The 23,820-nt window shown below is 34.8% G+C and overlaps 1 protein-coding gene across 1 annotated transcript in view; it reads left to right on the top strand.

Annotated features, from left to right (window-relative positions):
- The window catches only part of CAAP1 (caspase activity and apoptosis inhibitor 1), a 54,329-nt gene that overhangs the window by 9,875 nt on the left and 20,634 nt on the right, over positions 1 to 23,820 (top strand). Inside the window, exon 5 of the mRNA XM_008695076.2 lies at positions 14,770 to 14,843. Within this exon, the coding sequence (XP_008693298.2) occupies positions 14,770 to 14,843 (74 nt within the window). The remainder of the gene's footprint in view (positions 1 to 14,769; positions 14,844 to 23,820) is intronic.

Here is a 23,820-nt window from a genome sequence, read left to right as displayed (position 1 = left end):
GAACTCAAACAGGTTAATTTGCCCTTCTGCTTTTTTTTTTTTTTTTTAAGATTTTATTTATTTATTCGACAGAGATAGAGACAGCCAGCGAGAGAGGGAACACAAGCAGGGGGAGTGGGAGAGGAAGAAGCAGGCTCATAGCGGAGGAGCCTGATGTGGGGCTCGACCCCGGAACTCCGGGATCACGCCCTGAGCCGAAGGCAGACGCTTTAACCGCTGTGCCACCCAGGCGCCCCCTTTTTTTTTTTTTTTTTTTTTTAAAGATTTTTTACTTGAGAGAGAGAGTGAGAGCACAGGGAGTAGCCAGATGGGGAGGGACAAGCAGGCTCTGCACTGAGCACAGGGCCCGATGTGGGGTTTGATCCTAGGACCCTGAGATCGGGACCTGAGCCAAAACCAAGAATTGGTTCCTTTACCAACTGAGCCACCCAGGTGCCCTGCCCTTCTGCCTTTTTTACTCCAGCCCTCAAGGAATTAGACGTTGCCCACCCAGGGCTATATGCTTTACCCAGTTCACCAATTCAAATGCTAATCTCTTCAGGAAATATCCTCACAGACACATAGAAATAATGCTTTGCCAGCATTCTTCAGCCCAGTGACCAGAAACTAAAAAAAAAATTTTCTATTAATACTAGGTATAAAAACTATGATATGCTTTCAGATCATTTAACAGGAAACTTATGAAGAAAACCATAACATTTTACTAAAAGACAAAAAATCACGATCTGAAAAAAATAGAAAGTGTACTTTAGTTGTGTAATCTTTTGTGGTGGTTGGTGAAGTTCTTAAATAAGAATAAAAACCCAGAAACCATAAAAGAAAAAAACATTTGAATGAAATTTAAAAAAAAATTTTGGGGTATTATTTGTCTTAAATAAAGTCAGTAACCAAACAAAAGATCTGGAAGAAGTACTTGCAAGCAAGGCCTAACAATCCTAATATTAGTGAAAGTTGAATTCAGGGCAAAAAGATTCATGCAAGACAGTTGAAGGCAATTTATAGTAATGTGAAATCCACAAAGATGGTCTAACAGGAATATATGTCTTACATGTGCCATTTATCTATGTATTTCCTCTATATAGCTTTTATAAGGTAAAAACTATGGGAATCATGATATGAAAAAAAGAAGTGCTTGAGTAGCAGGAGCTTGATTTTATCTCTCTCATCTATCTCCTGATAAATTAACTGGATGAAAAATAAGTAAAGACATTGAAGAGCTAAATGAATTGATTGATATAGACCGTACTCTGTATTCTGAAGACAGAACTTTCCTCCTGTGGAATATTCACAGAAATTGAGAGTAAGTTTGGTCATAAAATGTCAATGAAGTTCTCAAAGAACTATTGTCCAGATTTTAGAGCAGTAAACTAAAATGAACAAAAAGGCTGTGGAACCTCATTATCTTCATATTCTAAAACCTAACAGCTTTTAGGTTAAAGAAGAATTATAAACGGTCTAAAAACTAACAATAAATAAAAATTTAACCAGCTCTATGGGATACAGCTAATGTACTCAGAGGAAAGTATTAGCCTTAAATATGTATTACTGATCTGTAAATAATTAAAATAAGTGTACTAAGTATTCAATTCAAGAAGTTAGAAAATAAAGAATAATAAAATGAACTTAAAAACAAATGCATACAAATAATGGCATACTTAAATGTGAAAATTTGCATCATTTCTAAGATAGGACCAAGCAAAAATACCTTTTCTCATTGCTTCTATTTAGTAATGTACTGGAAGTCCCAACAGGTTTAACAAAGCATGAAAAAGAAATGAAGTCACATAGATTAGAAGGAAAAAGTAAAACTCCTGATTTGCAGAGACAGTGTGTTAATTTGTTGGGGCTGCCGTAACAAAATACCGCAGACTAGATAGTTTATAGACAACAGAAATTTATTTAACTTAGACAACAGAAATTTATTTAACTACCAAAAATAACAAGAAGGCAGAAGCGTTAGTTCTAAGAAATTTTTGACAGTGTGCTACTTTAAAACTTGAAATTAATGAGTGTTAACTTATAACAAATTTTATAGGAATGAGATTTAGGAATTTTAAAGATAAGACATCCATAGTTTCTAAATGCCTTCATTTTCAAAAGGTGAGGGATGGGATTGTCACTTTAGTTCACCTTAGGTAAGCAAATGAACAAATTTATATTATGTTACAGGTAGTCTAAAAACCTCAGCATCTATGATTTTGCAGTGTTTTAAAACTGTTAGGTATTGTGACAAGATTTGCAAATGTTACAAATGATGACAGTTCCTTAACAAGGACAACGATTTTAAGTAAATAAGTCAATATAGGGGCCTGGAATTAGAGCGTTGTCTCCATTTGGAAATAGCTAAAATAGCACTAAAAATGAGACCAGGTAGTAGCTCGGCCTGTGATGTAAGATGATTATGCTCTAAAGAATATGTTTGTAATGATATTTAAATCTTGAATAGTGCAATAAAATAATCAAGATTGAGGTTTTATATATAAAGAATAAAAATACAAATACTTTAGGGAGATCTTAGCAGTATTTTAGAATTGCTCTAATAAATATCTTTTCATGAATTTTAAATTAATATGCTTTTAGTGAGCGATATTGAGGGAGAATTTGGTGGAAATTGTGTTTCCCTATAGACAATAAGCATTGTTGAGATAATATCACAGTTCTAGAAGAAAGAAATTTAAAAATTCTGGTTCTCAAATAAGGTATATTGCAAAGTAGTTTCTATATGAGTGTTATGGAAATACTGTTCCTGATCATTGCTACTTTCTTAGCAGATAATAGGCGTGTTCTAAAGTAGCTATTATTAGATTCCAGTTTTAGATGATTAACTTTAAAAAAAAATGGGAGGGGCGCCTGGGTGGCACAGCGGTTAAGCGTCTGCCTTCGGCTCAGGGCGTGGTCCCGACGTTATGGGATCGCGCCCCACATCAGGCTCCTCCGCTGTGAGCCTGCTTCTTCCTCTCCCACTCCCCCTGCTTGTGTTCCCTCTCTTGCTGGCTGTCTGTCTCTCTGTCAAATAAATAAATGAAATCTTTAAAAAAAAAGAAAAAAAAAGAAAAAAAAATTGGAGATTCCTAAATAGACTTTAGAGATTTTAGGTAACAGATATAAATTGAACCATTTCATATTCACTAGAATATTTAACTAGTGAATAAAATCCACAGGAAATTGTTTTGCAAAATGAATAATTCTTTGGCAGGAATTATTTTTAAATCTCCATTTAATCATCTGTTTTAGGAATTTCAAGTGTGAGTATTTTTGTTCAAAATGGAATACATGGGTATTAAATATAAGTGGTTGAAAAGAGAAGTTGGCATCATCTACTAGTTACTACTTAAAATGTACTGGTTACTAGTTACAGTGTACTAGGTTTTAGTACATTATAATAATTATATTTTTTAAATAGTCTACAAGCTATTCCACCCTTCAAAATAGGAGTAGCTTCCTGTTCACTGCTGTTTATAGTCACTTTAGGGTTAGGGGCTTTAGTGAGGATAGAATGAAAGAAGAGCATATTGCTTAGATGCAGGTGGGTGAATGACTACTATTCATTAAGATGTTTATTCTTGAATATACTGAGCTATTCCTCTGGCTAGATCAGTTGTCTCACTAAGAGCAACAGCTATAACTGTACCGTATGACCATTCTTTTGCTGAATCTTAGCAGTGATATGTGATAGAACTTTGATGCTGTGTGTTAGTTTAATAAAAAGCCAGAGATTAGCAGCTGCGTTAGTTTTCCTAGTTTTTAAATTGTTTCTATTGTCATTTTTCTGTCAGTCAGCTTACTGCCTCATCTGCTGCTCGAAGACTGGGTTAGATGTTAGCGGGTATTTTTCCTTTTTTCTATTTCCTTATCACTATTTTCAAAAAGTTAAGTTTTTCTGTATCACTGTTTGTGTTATATTAATTGCCCTTTCTAGTTCATTTGAAAAATAAATTCACAGGGCTCTTGGGTGACTCCGTCAGTTGAGCGTTGGACTCTTGATTTGCCTCAGGTCATGATCTTGGGGTCATGGATTGAGCCCCACTTTAGGCTCCATGTGCAATGCTGAGTCTGTTTATCCCCCCCCCCAACTTGCGCACTCTCTCTCCCTCTCTGTCTCAAATAAATAAATAAATAAAATCTTAAAAAAAAAAAGAAAAGAAAAATAAATTCACTGATGTTTACAGTGTGTTAAAGTGGTTGTTAATGACTATTCTCTAATACACGTGTGAACTTGTCCCACCATTTGAAGTGTTTGCTTACCAAGAGTCATTTATGTTGTTTCCAGTTCAGTTTTTGTAGTTGCATAATTTAGTTAAATATATAAACAGATGAAATATTAAAATGAAAAGAGTAGTTGATTAATTTGATTGCTTTGAAAAACTCAGAGTGGAGTTTTAGTTGTCATTTAGCTGTGGGATAACAATAAAAGTTTGGGCAACATTGTATAAAGGGTAATTTTTTTTTGCACTTAGATGTATGCATTTTAAATAAGCCAAAAGTAGACATGGTTTATGTGAGTAGGATGAAATTGAACTGTTTTCCATGGATTCATAATAAAGGTAAGACTGTGACATTGGATCCAAAGATTGGTGAAGGAAGGTCACATTTCTGTTTTATGTTTACCTAAAATGCTTAAATTACATATAACTTTTAAAGGTGTTTCCCTATGTTAATAAGAACTTTTTTCCAGGTAAATTGACATTACTTGTCTGAGTTAGGTAGAAAGAATTTCACTGTATTATGTTAGGTAAAAGGAATTTCACTGTTTACTTTTAGTATGAAAAATGACAAGGGTATAGAAAATTAGAATAATAGTGTAACGACACTCCCATATACCTGTTGGCTGGATCTAACAATTATAGTGATTTTCATTTTTCCATTTTTCCTTCATCTTTTTTCTTAAAGTATTATAAAATGAATTATAGATATCTTGATTCTAAATATTTGTTTGAATTTCCAGAAAATAAGGACATTTTCCCACATTACCATGAATCTAGTGTCTGTTATTTAAGAGCTTATTTATTTGAATGGTGAATACATGCACATAGTACAAAAATTCTTAAAGTATATAGTGAAAATAAGTCTTTTTCCTCTTCCTCATTCTCCCTTCCTATAGGCAACCACAGTAAGCCAGTTTCTTGTGTATCCTCCCAGACATATTCCATAGTTTACAAATATATGTGTATGTATGTTTTTTTCTTTTCACACATTATGTGTGAAGAAGCATGCTGTGCAAACTATTCCATACCTTTTCCATTTAATTTTTTCCATATAATAGTATATCTTTTCTTGGGTTTTATTCTACCTAGTACATATAAGGCTTCCTATATATATACCTGTATACTATTCCATTATTGGATGTAGCAAAACATTAAGTCTGCTGATGGACATTTAAGCTGTTTACTCTTTTGTTACTACAAATGATATAAATATTTCTGTAAATAATCTTGTTCCTCTGTGATTATGTGTAGCATAAATACCTACAAGTTAATTGTTGAGTCAGATATTTGTGTGTTTGAAATTTTAAAAGATTTTGCCATAATTGACTTACAGAGTTCAAACTGATTTGTACCTCTGAATGTGGAGTACATGTGTTCATATACTTTACTCAATATAATATTATCTAACATTTTGATCTTTGTTCATCCAATAGGTAATAATATCTCATTGGAATTTTAATTTGTATTCTCATTATGAGTGAAATTAACCATCTTTATATATATTATAGAGCTAGTGGAGTTTTCTGTGAACTCTGACATTTATTTACCCTTTGTGTGTATGTAGTTGGAGGACTTTGGTCTTTTTTTTTTGAAGATTTTCTTTATTTATTTGACAGAGAGAAAACAAGAAGGGGGGAGGTGCAGAGGGAGAGGGAGAAGCAGGCTCCCCACTGAGCAGGGAGCCCCACGTGAGACTCAATCCCAGGACCCTGGGATCATGACCTGCCGAAGGCAGATGCTTAACCGACTGAACCACCCAGGCGCCCCAATTTTGGTCTTTTTAATCCATTGTTGGTGATATGGGTTGCAATTATTTTTTGCTTGTTGCTCTTTTTTTATACTTTAAGGCTTTTACCTTTTTTTGCATGCATAAATACTTCACGTTTATGTAGTCTAATTTGGCAATCTTCTATGTTTTCTGGGTTTTATATTTAGAAAAGGCCTTCTCTATTCTGAAGTTATAAAGTATTCTTCATGTTTTCCTTTAGTACTTTATGGATTTTTTTAGATGTTTAAATCTTTGATTCGTTTGAAATTTATTTTGGTCTAAGTTTTAAGATAGGGCTCTAAGATCCCCTTTTAATTTTCATTTTGCCATATTCTTTACAACTATCAAGAATTCACTTAGGATTTGATTTTTACAGTTCTTGATTAGACTGCTGTTATTCAGTAAATTTCTTCTGTATGTTTATTTCTTTTATTCCCCTCCTTGTTTCCTGTTACAAACTTGTGTGAATGTGTACTTCCATTAATTGTTTTTTTTTAAAGTTAATAGCCAAATACGTGGGCACGTGTGTAAAAACCAAATAGTACTCTTTTTGCCATCTTTCCATGCTGCCATAATGGTGCGCATGAATGTTGTAGCACATGCTCTCAAGAGCATTAACAATGTCAAACAACAACAACAGCAACAACAAACCCCAGAACCCCATAATGCCAGAAAGAGAGGCAAATGCCAAGTCCTTACTAGACCAGGCTCCAAAGTCATTGTTCGGTTTCTAACTGTGATGTTGAAGCATGGTTACATTGGCAAATTTGAAATTATTGATGATCACAGAGCTGGGAAAATTGTTACGAACCTCATGGGCAGGTTAAGCAAGTGTGGAGCGGTCAGCCCCAGATTTGATATACAACTCAAAGATCAAGAAAAATGGCAGAATAATCTCCTGTCCCACCAGCTTGGTCTCACTATACTGAAAACCTCAGCTGACATCAAGGACCATGAAGAAGCAAGATGAAGACACAAAGGAGGGAAAATCCTGGGATTCTTTTTCTAGAGATGTAATACATATGTGCAAATAATTTATGCCTCAGTGAGGAAAAAAAATTCAAGCAGCGCTGTTTGTACAAAATAGTACAAAAAGGTATACAGTTCAAAATGTTTCCTTTCTCCCTTTTCATTCCCATTTATCTCAGGCCCTTTCTTGAGGCTTATGGGTCTTTTGTTGTTGTTGCTTACACCCGTCTTTTCATTGAAATTTTCAACATTTAAAATAATTCTGTCTAGTTGTTTTAATAGCTTATCTTAGTTTACCCAGTAAAAAAGAAGAATTTTCCTCTGGGGCCTTGAGGTCAAATTCTGAGTGAAAACTTTCAGATATATATGGCCATATGAATATGTATATAGCTATGGCTACATGGTTTGGTTTCTTTTCTTTTCTTTTCTTTTCTTTCTTTCTTTCTTTCTTTCTTTCTTTCTTTCTTTCTTTCGGCAGCAAAGCAAAGTTTATTGAGTGATAGTACAGAGCTCTTGAAGAGGGAGGGGACCTGAGAGGTTTGCCTGACTACATGTAATTTCTAGGTATTACTACTTGGAGAAGTATTTCTGTAGGTAATAGAAAGTCCAAATAAATGTAAAGAGTGAAGTTTCTAGAATTAAACTGCCTGCATTTCAAATTTAATTTAAATTTAATGCCTGCCAGCATAACTCCACAGCTTGCTGTCTCTCTGATGTTTGGCAAGTTACTTAAACCCTCTTGGGCCTCAGTTTCCTCATCTGGGGCATAGGGGTAATACCAGTACATACCCTATAGGATTGTGATGATAATTATATGAGAAAAGGATAGTAAAGTGTTTAGAATAGTACCTGTAACATGGTAAGCATCAAAAAAAAACCACGTTGCTGTATTTGCTTTGGGATTTTTATTCTGAATCTGTAATATAACTATTCCTAAAATTCTACTTTATGCTGAGGAGTATTGGGGATTTTCCCCACATTTTTTTTAATGGAAGTCTGAAGAAAGTGAAATAATTCATTGTGTTTTTTAATTATTATTCTTTACTGCTGTTGCTTTTTAAAAAACAGTTCATTGCTTACAAGGGTCTAATTTTTTCATTTATTACAAAAAATAGTTTAAGAGAAAACTATATATATATATATCTTCAAGCATTGAAAGATTTTTCTCACAAATGAGATCAATTTGTTATGTTGGCATTACTCTTTATAAACTCAATTCTCAAACATATATGAATTATAAAGAGCTGACTGTGCTTTTAGGCTGGTAAAAGGCAATAAACTGGTTGTCTGTATCACACTTATGTTCTTCTGTCCTTTATAAATTGCTATTAGGCTATAATACTTAGGTGTAGACTATTCTGTATGATAGGGTAAGTTCATCAGAAATGAAAGGATTGGTTTTTCAGAAAACCTTCACAGAAAGTATTACTAATTGTTGACAAGATTACTAATGCTCAGACTCCACAAAGTAGTAGCATGCTTACACATCCTATGTTTGTACCTTTAAATATACTTACAGAGTGATCTCATGCTAATTCCCTGAAAACGCAGGAATATAGGGATAAAACAAAGAGGAAAATCCCTTTGTTTTCCTTTAGTCACTCTTATATAGAATAGAGCCCCCTATTTGAGGAATTGCCTGTTCATAAAAGCAGAGTTGCAAAGGGGCAGTTTATATAATAAACACGAATTCTTAGAGAATCATGGATCAGAGATAAATGAGTGTGGTAACTGATTCTTTGCATTATATTATTTGGGGAGAGAAAATGGAGATAAAAGTTAAATTTTGCTATCTTTTGCAGAAGGAAGTTGCTGAGGGACACTGGAGATGTGGATTTATTTTTAGCTCTTTGGAAAAGCCCTTTGAGAAAAATTAAGATTGTTTTGCCTCATTTCTTAATGTTTGAAAGTTACAGTTTACCACCATATGATTTATTTTTTTTTGAGTCTGCTCTAAGACTTTTGTGGTGTTTCAATTAAAAAAAAATTAAGGAATCATTTAGTTACAGTACAGTTCACTTTTTTTGCTATGTAGTTCTATAAATTTGGACAGATGGATGGTTTTTTATCTACTGCCACAATTATAATATAGAATAGTTCCATCATACTAAAAATTTCCCCCATGGCTCTTTGTAGTCCACTCCTCCCACCCCCAGTCTCTGATAATCACTGATCTGATTTCTGTCCCTATACCTTTTCTTCTTCTAGAGTGTTATATAGATGGAATAATACAGCATATAGCCTTTTGAGTCTGCTTCTTTCACTTAGCGTAATGCATTTGAGATTCATTCATATCGTGTGTATCAATAGTTCTTCCTTTTTATTGCTATGTAATTAGTATTCCATTGTGTGGGCATACTATAGTTTATTTATCCACTCCCCACTTGAGGTAATCTTGTAAGCAAAATAATGACCCTTCAAAGATGTTTACACTCTGATCTTCAGAACCTGAGAGTGTGTTACTTTATTTGACAAAAGGGACTTTGCAGGTTTGCTTAAGGTTACGGATTTTGAGATGGGAAGATTATCCTGGATTACCCAGGTTATCCCACTTTAATTCCATGAGTTCCTTAAAGTTGAAGAGGAAGACAGAAGAGGTCAGAGAGAACTAACATGAGACTTGACTAGAATCTGGGAATGACCCTCAGCTTATAGCCAGCAAGGAGTCAGGGACTTTGGTCCAGCAACCTCAGCGAACAGAATTCTTCCAGGAGCCCAAATGAACATGAAATGAATTCTCCCCTAGAGCCTCCAGAAAGGAATGCAACCTATGGACACTTTGATTTGGTCCAGTGAGACCCATACCAGACCCATACCAGACCTACAGAACTGTAATATGATACATTTACGCTGTTTTAAGCTGTCAAGTTGGTGGTCATTTGTTATGGCAGCAATAGAAAATTAATAAAGGGACATTTCAGTTGTGTACAGTTTATAGGTGATTTCAAATAATGCCACTATGAATGTTCACATACAAGTTTTTGATAGGAACACAATGAGTTTTTATTGTCCTTGGTCAATTACCTAAGAGTGGGGGTTGCTAAAGGGCATGTCTGCATCCTTGCTGATACTGTATATGAGAGTTCCATTTGTCTCCTGTTTTGATTTTAGCCATTTTAATATATGTGTAGTGGTATGGCATTGTCGTTCCAAATTTGCATTTCCTTAATAACAAATGACGTTGACCATGTCTGTTTTTATGTTTATTTGCATCCGTACACCTTCCTTGGTCAAGTGACTTAATTTTTGGACCAGTTTTTCAAATTGGGTTCTTTATTTTTTTATTATTGTGATTTGAGAGTTCTTTATATACTCTGATATAGTCCTTTATTAGATATGTGGCTTGCAAATATTTTCTTCCAGTCTCGCTAGTCTTTCATTCTCTCAGCATTTCCTTAGAAGAGCAGATGTTTTTTATTTGGAGGAAATCCAGGAAATAATCAATTATTTTTATAGACCATGTTTTTGATGAAATCTTTGGTTATTAACAAGGTCACAAAGGATTTTTTCCTGCATCTTCTAGAGGCTTTATAGGTTTACATTTTTTAGGTCTGTTATCAGTTTGAGTTAGTTTGTGTATATGGTGCAAGATATGGGTTGGAAATTATATCTGTATGGATATCCAGCTGTACCGGTACCATTTGTTCTGTTCCAATGAATTGTCTCTGCACTTTACTGAAACTCAGTTGATCACGTATATGGATTCTTTTCTGTTCCATCAAACTGTAAGTTTATCCTCTCTCCAACATCACAGTGTCTTAATTACCGTAGCTTTATAGTCACCTGATAATGTGCATCCTTCTTTTTCAAAATTGTTTTGACTACTCTACTTTCTTTGTTTCTTATTTCTAATAGTAGAAAGCTCAGAATGATAGGCTGGCTTCTTTTAGCCTCTGTTTTTATTCCCAGGAGAGTGAGGAGACTCAAGAGTCCTACCTTTTGTTATGCCAGTTTGCCTGATTGTCAGCTTACTTTTGCCAAAATGGGAAGATGCTGGCAATCTTCTTTATCCTTCCATTGAGGTATCTTCTCTGTATTTTTTATTTGTACAAGAAATTGACTTTCTTTCTCTTTAGAAATATATTTTAAATTTTTAGTAATTCACATGTATAATTGTTCTTAAGTTCGCAGATCTCCCCAGTGTATTACTCTGACTTAAAAAACAAATCCATTGAGTTCTGGAAAACAAACAAATCCATTGAGTGTTGAGTTTTAGAAGTTCTTTGTGCATTTTGGAAACTGACTATCAGATCTGTCATTTGCAAGTATCTTCTCCCATTCCATAGGTTGCTTTTTAGTTTTGTTGTTTCCTTCGCTGTGCAGAAGCTTTTTTTATTTTGATGTAGTCCTGATAGTTTATTTTTTTATTTTGTTGTAAGAAAGGATCAAGAGTGGAATCGTGTTTAGGTTGAAAGAAAGGAAGTCAGATGATATTGGTTTGAGGACTTAAATCCCAGAGATGGGTATATGGCTCTCTTATAATTCAAAGCCAAGATCGTAAATTAAGCTGCTTTAAGGAGAAATACTGTAGATGGGAGAAGGGAATTAGAAAAACAAAAGCCAGGAGCGCCAGGGTGGCTCAGTCATTAGGTGTCTCCTTTGGCTCAGGTCATGATCCCAGGGTCCTGGGATCAAGCCCTTAGTCAGGCTCCCTGCTCAGCGGGAAGCCTGCTTCTCCTTCTCCCTCTGCTTGTGTCTCCCCTCTTGCTGTGTTTCTCTCTGTCAAATAAATAAAATCTTAAAAAAAAAAAAAAGAAAAATGGGCTTTTTCCCCCCCTTAATGAAAGAAATTAAAAAGTCATTGCAAGATTCTTAACCCAAACCAGATTTAGCAGTGTGTTCGCTCCCTCCCCACTTTCCTCTCTTGCCTTCTCTCTTTCCAGTTGTTATAAAATTCTTTTTTATAAAAGCTTTATTTATTAGAGAGTGGGCATGCACACACACACGAGCAGGGGAAGGGGCAGAAGGGGAGAGAGGGGGGAGAGAGAGAGAGCGCACACTCTTGAGCATCTCAAGCAGACTCCCTGCTGGGCGTGGAGCCTGAAGCAGGGCCCAACTTGCAACCCGAGATCATGACCTGAGCTGAGATCAAGAGTTGGAAGCTTAACCGAGTGAGCCACCCAGAAGCCTCTACAGTTGTTATAAAATTCTTAGATAAAGTATTTGATAGAAATATTTAAATGTCATTTAAATATAAATTATAATTGCTTTAGTTTTCCTAACTCTGACACCTAGTATGTCTTATCTGGAAGTAGACATTTTTTGTTTTCATGAAGCTAGAAATAAAAAGACATTATATGTACTCATAATTTTCTTAACACTTGAAGACATTTCCTTTTTTGTGTATATCTTCTCTTTCATGCTTTTTGGTGAAAATCTTTAAATTGTATTAGAGAGCTCTGTATGTATATGATAATTTTAGTTGCAAAGCCTACATCTTGGAAAAATTAGCTTATATAGATTTTAAAATTCCGAGCTATTTTCTGGAATATTTTTTCGACTTCATATACTACTGATGGAAAAGCATCTAGCATTTCATTTTTCAGCCACAAGGTGGTGTACTTGTACTGCATCTGCTGTCTGAAATTCTGTTTGGTGACTCTCTTCAACAGCTTGTTTAAACCTAACTTAAGATAAAACAGAACGTTACAAAAGTTCACCTTGGGCACTAAAAGAAATTCTTTATGGCAGCAGGTAATCTTTATAGGGATGTTCAGTTTTGAAACCAAGGGGCTTTCACAGAGAAAATAAAATAATGCATACAGTAATGCATTTTACTACATTATTATTAAAATTTTTACTTGGCAATAACTTCACAGTTATTAAAATGTTATAAGAATAAGAGCAGTACAAGAAACATCCATATACCTTTTACCTATATTTACCTATTATTAACATTTTATCCCATTTGCACACCCTCTTTTTACCTCTCTTTATATAGGTGTGTGTCTATTTTAAAACATTTGAGGCTATAAATTACATACATCATGACACTTTACCTCTAAATATTATATTGTGCTTTTTTTTTTTAAGGATAGTGATACACTATTTATATGGCCACAATACAGTGTCAGCTTTAGTAAATGTAGCAGTAGTATGATACTTGTATCCAGTCTACCATCAGTATTTCAATTTGTCTTGACTGAATAATGTCCTTTATAACATTTTTCCCTTCCAGTTCAGCAGTGTCATGTCAAATATAACATTTAGTGGTCATGGCTCTTTAGCCTCCTTTAACCTGGAATATTTTCACAACCTTTTTTTGGTCTTTTATAGCACTGACATTTAATTCCCCACCCCCTTTTAATAGAACATTACTTTTTTCCATTTTGGGTTTAACTGACGATTTCTTAATGATATAGGTCATACATTCTCAGCTATAAATATTGCATAGGTGATGTTGCATCCTTAGGGTATTACATATGCCCAGCCTCCCCCCCCGAAGTTTAAGAAATCTCTCCACCCAATGTGGGGCTTGAACTCATGACCCTCTTTCGACTGAGCCAGCCAGGCGCCCCACCCATGGCCCTTTTAATGGTGATGTTACATTATGTTTTTGTTCAAGTCATTTAGATATATGTGTTTCGAAGAATTAGGTGCCCATTCAAGGATGTGTAAGAGCAAACAAACATTTTCTCTAAAGGAAATAGATTAATGCTCCCAGTAGGTAAAATCTAATTTGACTGTAAAGCTTGAGGTAGCACATTTTAACTTTATTCCTTGCAAAGCTCTTAATATACTATATTGGCATTTTATCTGTCCCTGGATTGCCAAAGAATATTTGTTGATACCTTCTTTGGGATCTGCCAGTCATTCTGGTGGAAGAGTAAAATCTGAGTAGGTGATATTAGAATGAAGTGTTAAACAGATATCTCAATTTTAATTTTTTATATGTCCTAATACCATATCCAAATAATTTTGTAGTCTCTATTTGAGTTTGTGCTTACATTAGTAAAATTTAATATAAAACAAACACATGAGTGCCAAATATGTTGATGGCAAAGAATATTGTAAACTCAAAGAAATGATCACAAGTCTTTATCCTTTGGTTATTTGAAGGATTTGTTATCAAGTGGATAGAAATAATTTTGTGAGTGGGAAAATTCCTGAAATATTTCTTGTATGTTAGTTTTAGGGTGTGTATAGAAATTCTCCAGAAGGTAATACTTACTAAGAAAGAAAATAGTCATTTTGGGTATTTGCAACTAATTAATTTCTTTTGCTGAAAAGTATTTGTAGCATTAATATTTAGATGGTGTAATGCCCTCTAAGAGAGAACATTAGTTTGAGGCTCTGTTGGAGAACATGGTAAATGAGAACTTTTTTTATGATCTTATACTTTAATCCATTTACTTTGATTACATATGTATATTACATATAAAATATGTATTTCGCACATACTGTAGACATCAAAGCATTTGAGGTATGAAATTAGATGAATATAAAATAATTTGAATGCCAAAGTGCCCATGAAATTTAACAGTTGAAGTTGAAAAGTTATTGGATTCCTCTGTAAGTTATGATTTCTCCCACCAACTATCCTGCAGGATATTGGAAAAGAGAAAAAGTTACTCCATATTCCTTCCAGTTTTGCTCCTTGATTTTTACAAAGATGTGTACTGCTTAAATTGGTAGTGGTTTATAGCTACTGTTTTTGACACTTGTATACGTGTTTCTGAGTTTCCAAGTGCACTAAATGGTGTCCTGGGCTCAGAAGAATTCAGTGTGTCTTCCCAAGTCTGTGACTTAATTCTGGGTACCTGAGCAGTAAGTATTATTTGATCAAATATAGTTTTAAAAATTGTTTTATTTATTTTTATTCCTCAGACAAGACATCTGTGTAGATTCTACTTCAGCTGTGAGAGAGAACAAGCAACCTGAAGGTTTAGAATTAAAACAAGGTATGAATTAAGTAGTTAATTTTTATATATCGTTTACCTGAAGATTATAAACATTTTACCAATAATAAATTTTCAGTGTTCCAGCTTGCCCACATCTTACAGATAAGGGAACAGAATAATTTATTTGGTCCAAGATTAAAAGAGTATAGAACGTACTTTTTATTTCATGACTCCTTTAGCCACTGGAGTAGTTCTGTGTTAGTGACATGTGGTTACAGTGTCATCAAAAAGCTGTCATCTTGAGTAGTTTTAATTTAGTAATCTCTACTGTGTATCATCAGCTGCAAGATATTAGAGATACGTTAACTGGTTAGCTTTGGCTTATATGTGGAAAAACAAAAGCTTTTATGGGGTGACTTTTTTTGGTCTTTTCTGCAGAGATACTTTGTTGTTACTCTCTACGTTATTTATTTTCTATAAATCAGTAGTTTTTAACACTACCAGCCAGCAGAACTGAAGTGGTAATTTGTAATTTATTCAAGCCAAGTAGATCAATAGGGTTGATCTTTCACATGTCTTTTTTTGTTTCTTCTCATTCTTGTAGGGAAAATTGAAAGTAAAATTTTTTATTAGTTACTCAAAGACCACCTCACATTTTTCCTCTGTCCTGATAAAATTACTTCAAAGCAATGAGAATCTGCTGTAGCCAAAATGATTGTTTTATTTATTATGTAAGCAACTGATCTTTGACTGGCTTAGAATAGTTTCTCTAAAACTTGAGTCATAAGAACTTATTTGATAGAGGGGCACCTGGGTGGCTCAGTCGTTAAGCGTTAGCCTTCGGCTCAGGGCGTGATACCGGCGTTCTGGGATCGAGCCCCACATCAGGCTCCTCTGCTGGGAGCCTGCTTCTTCCTCTCCCACTCCCCCTGCTTGTGTTCCCTCTCTCTCTCTCTCTGTCAAATAAATAAATAAAATCTTTTAAAAAAAAGAAAAAGAACTTATTTGGTAGAGAGAAGTAGGTCATCAATTTATTTAGACAGAATTTCTTTTTTTACTTGTGGTCTGTGTTATTAATGCTTAATTGAGAACGTGAAAAAAAATTGGGTAACTAATTTTGTGATTCAATGTGTATGTAGAGAGAACAAAATCAAGATTTTTCTGTAATTCTAATTTATGGACTCTGGGGTTTTATAAATATTTCAGATGGTTTCAAAAATTCCATTGTTTTTCAGAAGTCCTACTGTGTTAAATAGACCCCAAAAAAATATATCTTTATATTCTGACTACTTTTGAGCACCCACCAAAGACACAGGTTCATATTTTCATTGATATTTATTTGTCATATATAAATAAATGCTAAGCATACATCATTTTCATATAACTCTTGTGCCCCATGGGTAATTGGACAGCTCTGCTATTCTTTGTTTCTGTTCTTTGCATCTAATGAGCAGGCATTGTGGAGGGTATGCAATTAGATCATCTATGGAGAGAAGAATGTCATGTAATTGACATGGTTGATTCCAGTTCCTAGGGAAAAAGGAATGGAGACTTCATCGTACAAATTAGCCAGTACTGCCTTCTAAGGGAAGATGTTTTTCTGCTCTCATGTTCAGGTACTTGGAGCTCTTTAGAACTTGCTTCCCAGTGTCAAAAGACTATTTTGCTGTGATTTTATATGGTAACTTTAGTCATTTAAAAACCAGCCATGGAGACAAAGAGGGAGAGAAAAAGAACTCAGAGTAGCCAGATACCACAAAGCCCAAGTCTTTTATGCTCAGGAGCCTGTATAGACCACTCTCAGGTTCTCACGTAGGCATCAGAAACAGCAAGAACACACTCATCAGTAAGTGACCGCAAGCAGAGGTGAGTAAACATAAAATCAAAGCACAGCAGTACCATCATGTAGTACAGTTCCAGTGCATGTTTCCTACTAAATCTGTAGGAAATGGTTGCACTCTTTTAAGAAAAGAGGGAAATAATAGGTAAAATCTTCTAGAAAAATGTCTGTAAAAATAGCTACATATAAAATGTTTTGTTGCGTAATGGAATGAACATAAGTTATCTAAAATATTCAATTATGTAGAACATCTTCTAGGTAAATATTAGTATAGCTAAAATCTGAACCAGATAGTAAGTAACTTTGTTGGAGTTCCCCAAGAAGCTGAGGGACACCAGGAAATAGAAATCCCTAGTAGTCTCAATAAAGATTGGTGCCTTTTTTTCTAAATGAACTAATGTTGTCTATTTTTAATATGGAAAACTTGCAAAATTGATTTAATATTATCTCTAACTTTTCTTGCATAGCTAGCTGTTCTTGCTCACAGTGAGCTCAATAAAAACAGACTGTAATGCTCCTCATGAATGAATTGTCGTTTTGTTTAATGGCTTGACCATTTAAGAAAATTCATGGAAGCTTATTTAGAATTAAAGTAACCCTTTGTTCAGTAGACCAAAATATAAAGCAGCATTGAATTTTCTCTTTGCTCTTTCTGAATAAAGTAGGTCTTATTATATGACCTATTCATAGTGTATGATACTGACACGTTATTTAAATTACACTTTCAAATTTTTCAGCTTCTCAGCTTCTAAAATACTCAAATATTGAGAAATATTAACTGTGAATTAGTTAATTGAAATTTGCATTTTTTGCCGAGATCTCATTTCTCCCATCTTGTTGGTAGGAAATATCATTCACGAAATAAGTGGTGCTGAAGATGAGAATCCGATTGTGAGCTAACTTCTACCACACATTAATGATGGACTAACAGCCGAAGGTCTTCCTTCACTGTGCAAACGTTAGTTAAATGTAAATACAATCTACTGGTTGATTGATTGGTACTATAGTAAGATAGGAACTCTTCTGTTGGGGTTAGTTTCCTAACTCCTTTTTAGCAAGAGGGCAGCTGTGTAATAAAAAACATCAGTTAGAGTTTTGCTTGATCTTCAGCACAGTTGTGTTTGTGTACATGAGCACATATACGTGTACAAGCCTGAGATCTTTGATTAATTTCCTGGAGGATCTCAGGGCTTGTATTATTGACAAGTTTTAGCTAACTTTTTAAAATAATTATTTTATTAAAGATTTCTTTATTTGAGAGAGCGCGCAAGAGTGTGTGAGCAGGGGGGCAGTGGGGAGAGGAGCGGAGAGAGAGGGGGAGAGAGAATCTCAAGCAGACTCTCTGCTGAGCACAGAACCTGAGGCGGGGCTGGAGCCCCCAACCTGGAGATCACGACCCAAGCCGAAATTAAGAGTCCATTGCTCAACCAGCTGAGCCACCCAGGTGCCCCTAAAATAATAATTATTTATGTAAATTTTCTAAATTGGCCATTTGTGCTATAGTTTAAAAAAATGAAAACTGCTGTTTTTAAGAGGTATTTAATTTGTAGAAAATATTTTTAAAATATCAAATCTCCGCTAACATTAATGAATTCTCTTTATGTATATGTATCTATGAATAAATTTGCTTAAGAAGTTCAGTAGTATTTAAATAATGGTCTGTGTTTAAATTGTTGCTCTGAGGTTTACAATTTTGCAATTGTATAATTTGTATGATTTTGCAAATTATTCTCCTTTGTAACTTAAGAATTTAGCTCTTAGTTTTGCATTTCTTCTTTGAAGTGATCGTGAGAAATTTTTTAAACTATACCTGAGAAATAGCTAAGTCAAATTTGGATACTTAGGTTGAAGAGGAGGTGAGGTTTTTAGCACTCACTTTAAAATATTTGAAGAGCTGTCAAGTGGAAGAGTGATTAGGCTTGTTTTATATTGTCTCTGAGAATAAAAATAGGGCCAGTAGGTAGAGTTATCATTAGATAGATTTTGGTTCAATTTATTTATCTCAAATAATCAGAATTATCAAAATGAGTGGGCTGCCTTCCTTATTGCTGAGTGGTGTTTTGAACACAGGTTACATAAACCACCACTTGGTGGCTCTGTTGTAGAGCAGATTGAAGCAGTGTTTGAATCTTCGGCCTTGATCTTGAAGTTCCTTTCTAGCTGTCAGATTTTGTAAGGACCAGTACCTAGTGCAATGTCTGTACTTTCTCTTTCTCTATATTTTTTATTAGAAAATTATTTTTCCTTTCTATTAGAGAAAGACATGCAAACACACATAAAATATACACACCAAATTTTGCTGTGGTTAGGCTCAAATTCTGCCACTGTTGTGTTTTTTTAAAAAAATAATGTAGTTGCCTCATGTAGTTAAATTTTGACCTTCCAGTTCATGAATTAGTGTAGGATGGACAGCTGTAAGAATTGTCTTGTTAATAAGAGCTTCAAAAAGTTGAAAGGTAAACTTTAATAGGGGAAAAATGTTTATCAATGATTAAACTGTATGGTGGAAATTTAGATATTTTTTGTGGGCTTTTTTCCAGCCTTTTAGACTAGTGGTCACCGAAGGGTGATTATGCACACTTCCAGAGAATGCAAGAAAAAGAATACCAATGCTTCTGAAGTAAATAAATATATATAAACTTATGTATTTGTCTCTCCATTTTAAAATTTGGTTCCATATATCATTGTATTAGTACAAACTATAGTATTACATATGATTTTATAAGTCAGTAAAAATACATACTGGAGCAGGTACTTAAAAACATTTTCACTGATATGTTTATCTAAGTATAAGAGACTACTTTTTATTTTATTTTATTTTTTTTAATGTTTTTTTATTATATTATGTTAGTCACCAAACAGTCCATCCCTGGTTTCCGATGTAAAGCTCAATGCTTCATTAGTTGCGTATAACACCCAGTGCACCATGCAATACGTGCCCTCCTTACAACCTATCACCAGTCCATCCCATTCCCCCACCCCCCTCCCCTCTGAAGCCCTCAGTTTGTTTCTCAGAGTCCATAGTAAGAGACTACTTTTGACTATCATAAAGAATCAATTCCTGGTTATAGCTTATTCACTTATTCTAAAAATTAAATGTGATTGAAGAGATTTTTGCCATTGTTTAGTAGAAGTATTAAATATAAAATTATATGAGACCATTTGAATCCTTAAGGTGAGGGATAAATGGAAAACCTCAACTGATTTGTGCTCTTATTGCTGTTATTGTTACTGTGGTTCTAAGGTAGTACTGCACCAGGAGAAGCAGAGGTGAGTAAGTAGAGGGACTAGAATAAAACAGAATGAGGAAATGAATTGACAGTTACAAAGGAGTTGAGTTTTGCTGAAAAGAACTTCCTAACCATAGCCGAAGGAATACATACAAGTTATAAGAAGTTAAAAAGGTAATGAGAAAAATGCCCTCAGAGACTTCTCTTGCTTTGTGAAGGAAGAGAGAATGAACATCATCAGTTAATTAAGCAGCATTCGAAGGAGTTTTATATGTACGTGTTGCTGTCGAAGCCTCTGGATTGGCAGGTGAACTTTCTGCTGCCTCTTCTTTTGAAGACCTAAATCGCAGGCATGAGTGTGGGAGAGCTGTGGGGAAACTGATAAAAAATGTTTGAGGCCATTTGGAGTTGGAAACAGAGAAGCAGATGTACCACTGATTTGTTCTCAAAGTTTGAGTCTAATTTCTTTTTTCCTAGCCCTGGAGTATCTCCTTGACAAATAACTATTCACAGAATGCAGCTTCTTAACAGGAGTTAACTTCTTTAAAGGATTTTTAGAAATTCATTCACTGGGGAGATGACGTCCAGTTCAGCAATTGGTGAAGTAAAAAGAGATTTATGGTGTAACCAGTGCGACTTAAGAATTTACATTTCTCTTCTCATTCCTTTGAGCTATTTCACAAGTTATTTATTACCAGCACTGACACCAAATGGGATCCTCCCGCCTTTTCATCTGTCTCTTTCTGTGTGTAGTAGTTGAACAAAAGGGTGAAAATTATATTTTGTGTGACAGATCAGCCCATACTGTTTCTTTTTTCCTTTTGAAGACCCCTCTGTTGCATTTAATTGTACAACTTTTCTGGATTAAAAAAAAAAAAGTAAACTGGCAAGATTTTTGGATGCATAATGCTTTGTGTGTGTTTTATCAAGAATGACATTATGAAGAATTTGATTTAGTATATGAGGAAAATGTTGGTTTCCATGTTTCTTTAAATCATACCCATCCTGTCTTGTGATGTATTTCATAGTTTCCTAGACATAGTCTTCTTAGGGCAGCTACTTTGGAGGTTACATAGTCCAAACCTTCAACAGATGTTTGGATCCCCTTTGGATTCACTGTGCTTTTGGTAATTATGTTCTTGTCCAATTGATGAGCAAAAGTTTCTCAGCATTTGCTGCAACATGGACGGGACTGGAGGAGATAATGCTAAGCGAAATAAGTCAAGCAGAGAAAGACAATTATCATATGGTTTCACTCATTTATGGAACATAAGAAGTAGGAAGATCGGTAGGAGAAGAAAGGGAAGAGGAAACAGAAGGGGGAATGAGCCTTGAGAGACTATGGACTCTGGGAAACAAACTGAGGGCTTCGGAGGGGAAATGGGATAGGCTGGTGATGGGTATTAAGGAGGGCACGTATTGCATGGTGCACTGGGTGTTATATGCAAGTAATGAATCATGGAACTTTACATCAGAAAATAAATTAATAAATAAATAAACACACATACATAGTGACCAAAAAAAAAAAAAAAGTTATCTCCGTATATAGAAGTACTCCTACCAAAGGAAAGATAGCAAACATTGGTCTTGAAATCAGATTTTGTTACCAGTTTTGGAACTTTTTCACATCCTGTACTACAGTCTATAATTTAATTAGAAGTTTTGGTTGCAACATCATATGTAGTATGTAGTTTTTTCGGATTGATTTCTTTCACTTAGCAGTATGCATTTGAGGTTCTTCCATGTCTTTTTGTGGCTTGATAGCTCATTTCTTTTTACTGCTGAATAATCTTCCATTGTATAGATTTACTGCAGTTTGCTTATCCATTCACCTATCAAAGGACATTTTAGTTGCTTCCAGATTTTAGCAATCATGAATAAAGCTGCTGTAATCATTTGTATGCAGGATATGTATGGATATAAGCTTTCAGCTCTGGGTAAACAGCAAGTTCAGTTTTGTAAGAAACTGCCAAGCTGTCCTTCAAAATGCTGTACCATTTTTCATCCTGCCATCAGTGAATGAGAATTTCTGTTATTCCATATCCTTGCTAGCATTTGGTGCTGTCAGTGACTTGGATTTTGACTATTCTAATAGATGTGTAAGTGGCATCATATTGTTTTACTTTGCAAAACCCTAATGGCATATGATGTTGAGCATCTTTTCAGGTGCTTCTTTGCCGTCTATATATCTTCTTTGGTGACTTGTCTCTTCAGATCTTTTCCCGTTTTTTATTTGGGTTGTTTGTTTTCTAATTTTTGAGTTTTAAGCGTTCTTTAATATATTTTGGATACCAGTCCTTTAACCAGGTGTGTTTTGTGAATATTTTCTTCCGGTACAGACTGGAAGTACAGACTTATCTTTCCCTTCTCTTAATAATTTTTCATATTTAATACATATTTTTAGCTCCATGTCTCCTCTATATTTTATTTATTCAGGTGGGCTTAAGAGACCTACAAGAAGAAGGTAAATTCAGTCTGAATCAACGTTTTCATCCATGATGCTTCAGTGGTCATTTTGATTCTGTTAAGATCTGGGAGGCACTATAGAATATTTAAATGCATAAATTTCTGAAATATACTTGGGTTTGGATTTTGGTTCTGCCACCTCAGTTGTGTGAACTATAGGACAAGTTGCTTAAACTCTGTTCCTCAGTTTCATAATTTGTAAAATGGGGATAATATGAGTGCCTATTCCAGTATGCTGGCATAAGGATTAAATGAGTTAACACTTGTAAAGTGCTTTAGAGAAGTGAACAGTACATGGTAGATGCACAGTAAATATCAACTCTTGTTATAATTATTTCTGCCATGATTATTGTTGTCATTAGAATTTTCTGCTTCATCCCCTCAATATCAAGGATCTCTATATTGAATCATAGGCTGCTATTATGTAACTTCTGCTCATTTGTCCTTGTGTGTCCTTTGGATTATGGAAAATGAATTTAATACTTTTTCTAAATGATATTTGTTCAGATTTTGAAGCTGATCCCTTCTTCCAACAAATGAATTGTAGTTTTGTGCTAGGCATCAGAAAGATAAATAAAATATGGCCTGGCTTGGAAAGAACTTCTCTTATAAAGGAAAATAGATATGTAAATTAATTTTTCCTACCTACCTGTGTCTGACCTTAAATTATATATTCCCTGTCTCTCCTCTTAATATAGGTGAACTCTTTGTGTTGCTGAGACCAGCTTCTCTATTTGTATAGTGAACACATTCTCTATTGGTACCCGGAGGTGTTTTTTTCTCTGTCCCTAATTATTGCCCTCCTCTCTGGTGAACTGTTGGCAGCAGCTGTTTCACTGGTATTGCTGAGTCCTTATCTTGACCTGTCAGCCATGTGTAACTCCTCATTATTCCTCCTTCCCTGACACTTTCTTCTCAGTCTCCTTTGTGTCATGCTCTCCTCTACCTGATTTCTAAAGGCTGAGTGCCCCACCCACAACCTTCTCTTTGTACTTTTTTAAAATTTTTTTTAATTTTTAAAATATTTTTAAAATTTTTTAAATTATATTCTCTTAGTCACCATACAGTACATCCCAGGTTTTTGATGTAAAGTTCGATGATTCATTAGTTGCGTATAACACCCAGTGCACTATGCAATATGTGCCCTCCTTACTACCCATCACCAGTCTATCCCATTCCCCCACCCTCCTCCCCTCTGAAGCCCTCAGCTTGTTTCTCAGAGTCCGTAGTCTCTCATGCTTCATCCCCCCTTCTGATTACCCCCCTTTCTTTATCCCTTTCTTCCCCTACCGATCTTCCTAGTTCTTATGTTCCATAGATGAGAGAAATCCTATGATAATTGTCTTTCTCTGCTTGACTTATTTCACTTAGCATTATCTCCTCCAGTGCCATCCATGTTGCAGCAAATGTTGAGAACTCGTTCTTTCTGATAGCTGAGTAATATTCTATTGTATATATGGACCACAACTTCTTAATCCAGTCATCTGTTGAAGGGCATCTC

This window comes from Ursus maritimus, unplaced genomic scaffold (genome assembly GCF_017311325.1).
Source record: "Ursus maritimus isolate PB19 unplaced genomic scaffold, ASM1731132v1 scaffold_17, whole genome shotgun sequence".
Lineage (NCBI taxonomy): Eukaryota > Metazoa > Chordata > Mammalia > Carnivora > Ursidae > Ursus > Ursus maritimus.
This window is presented reverse-complemented; position numbering and strand designations above follow the sequence as displayed.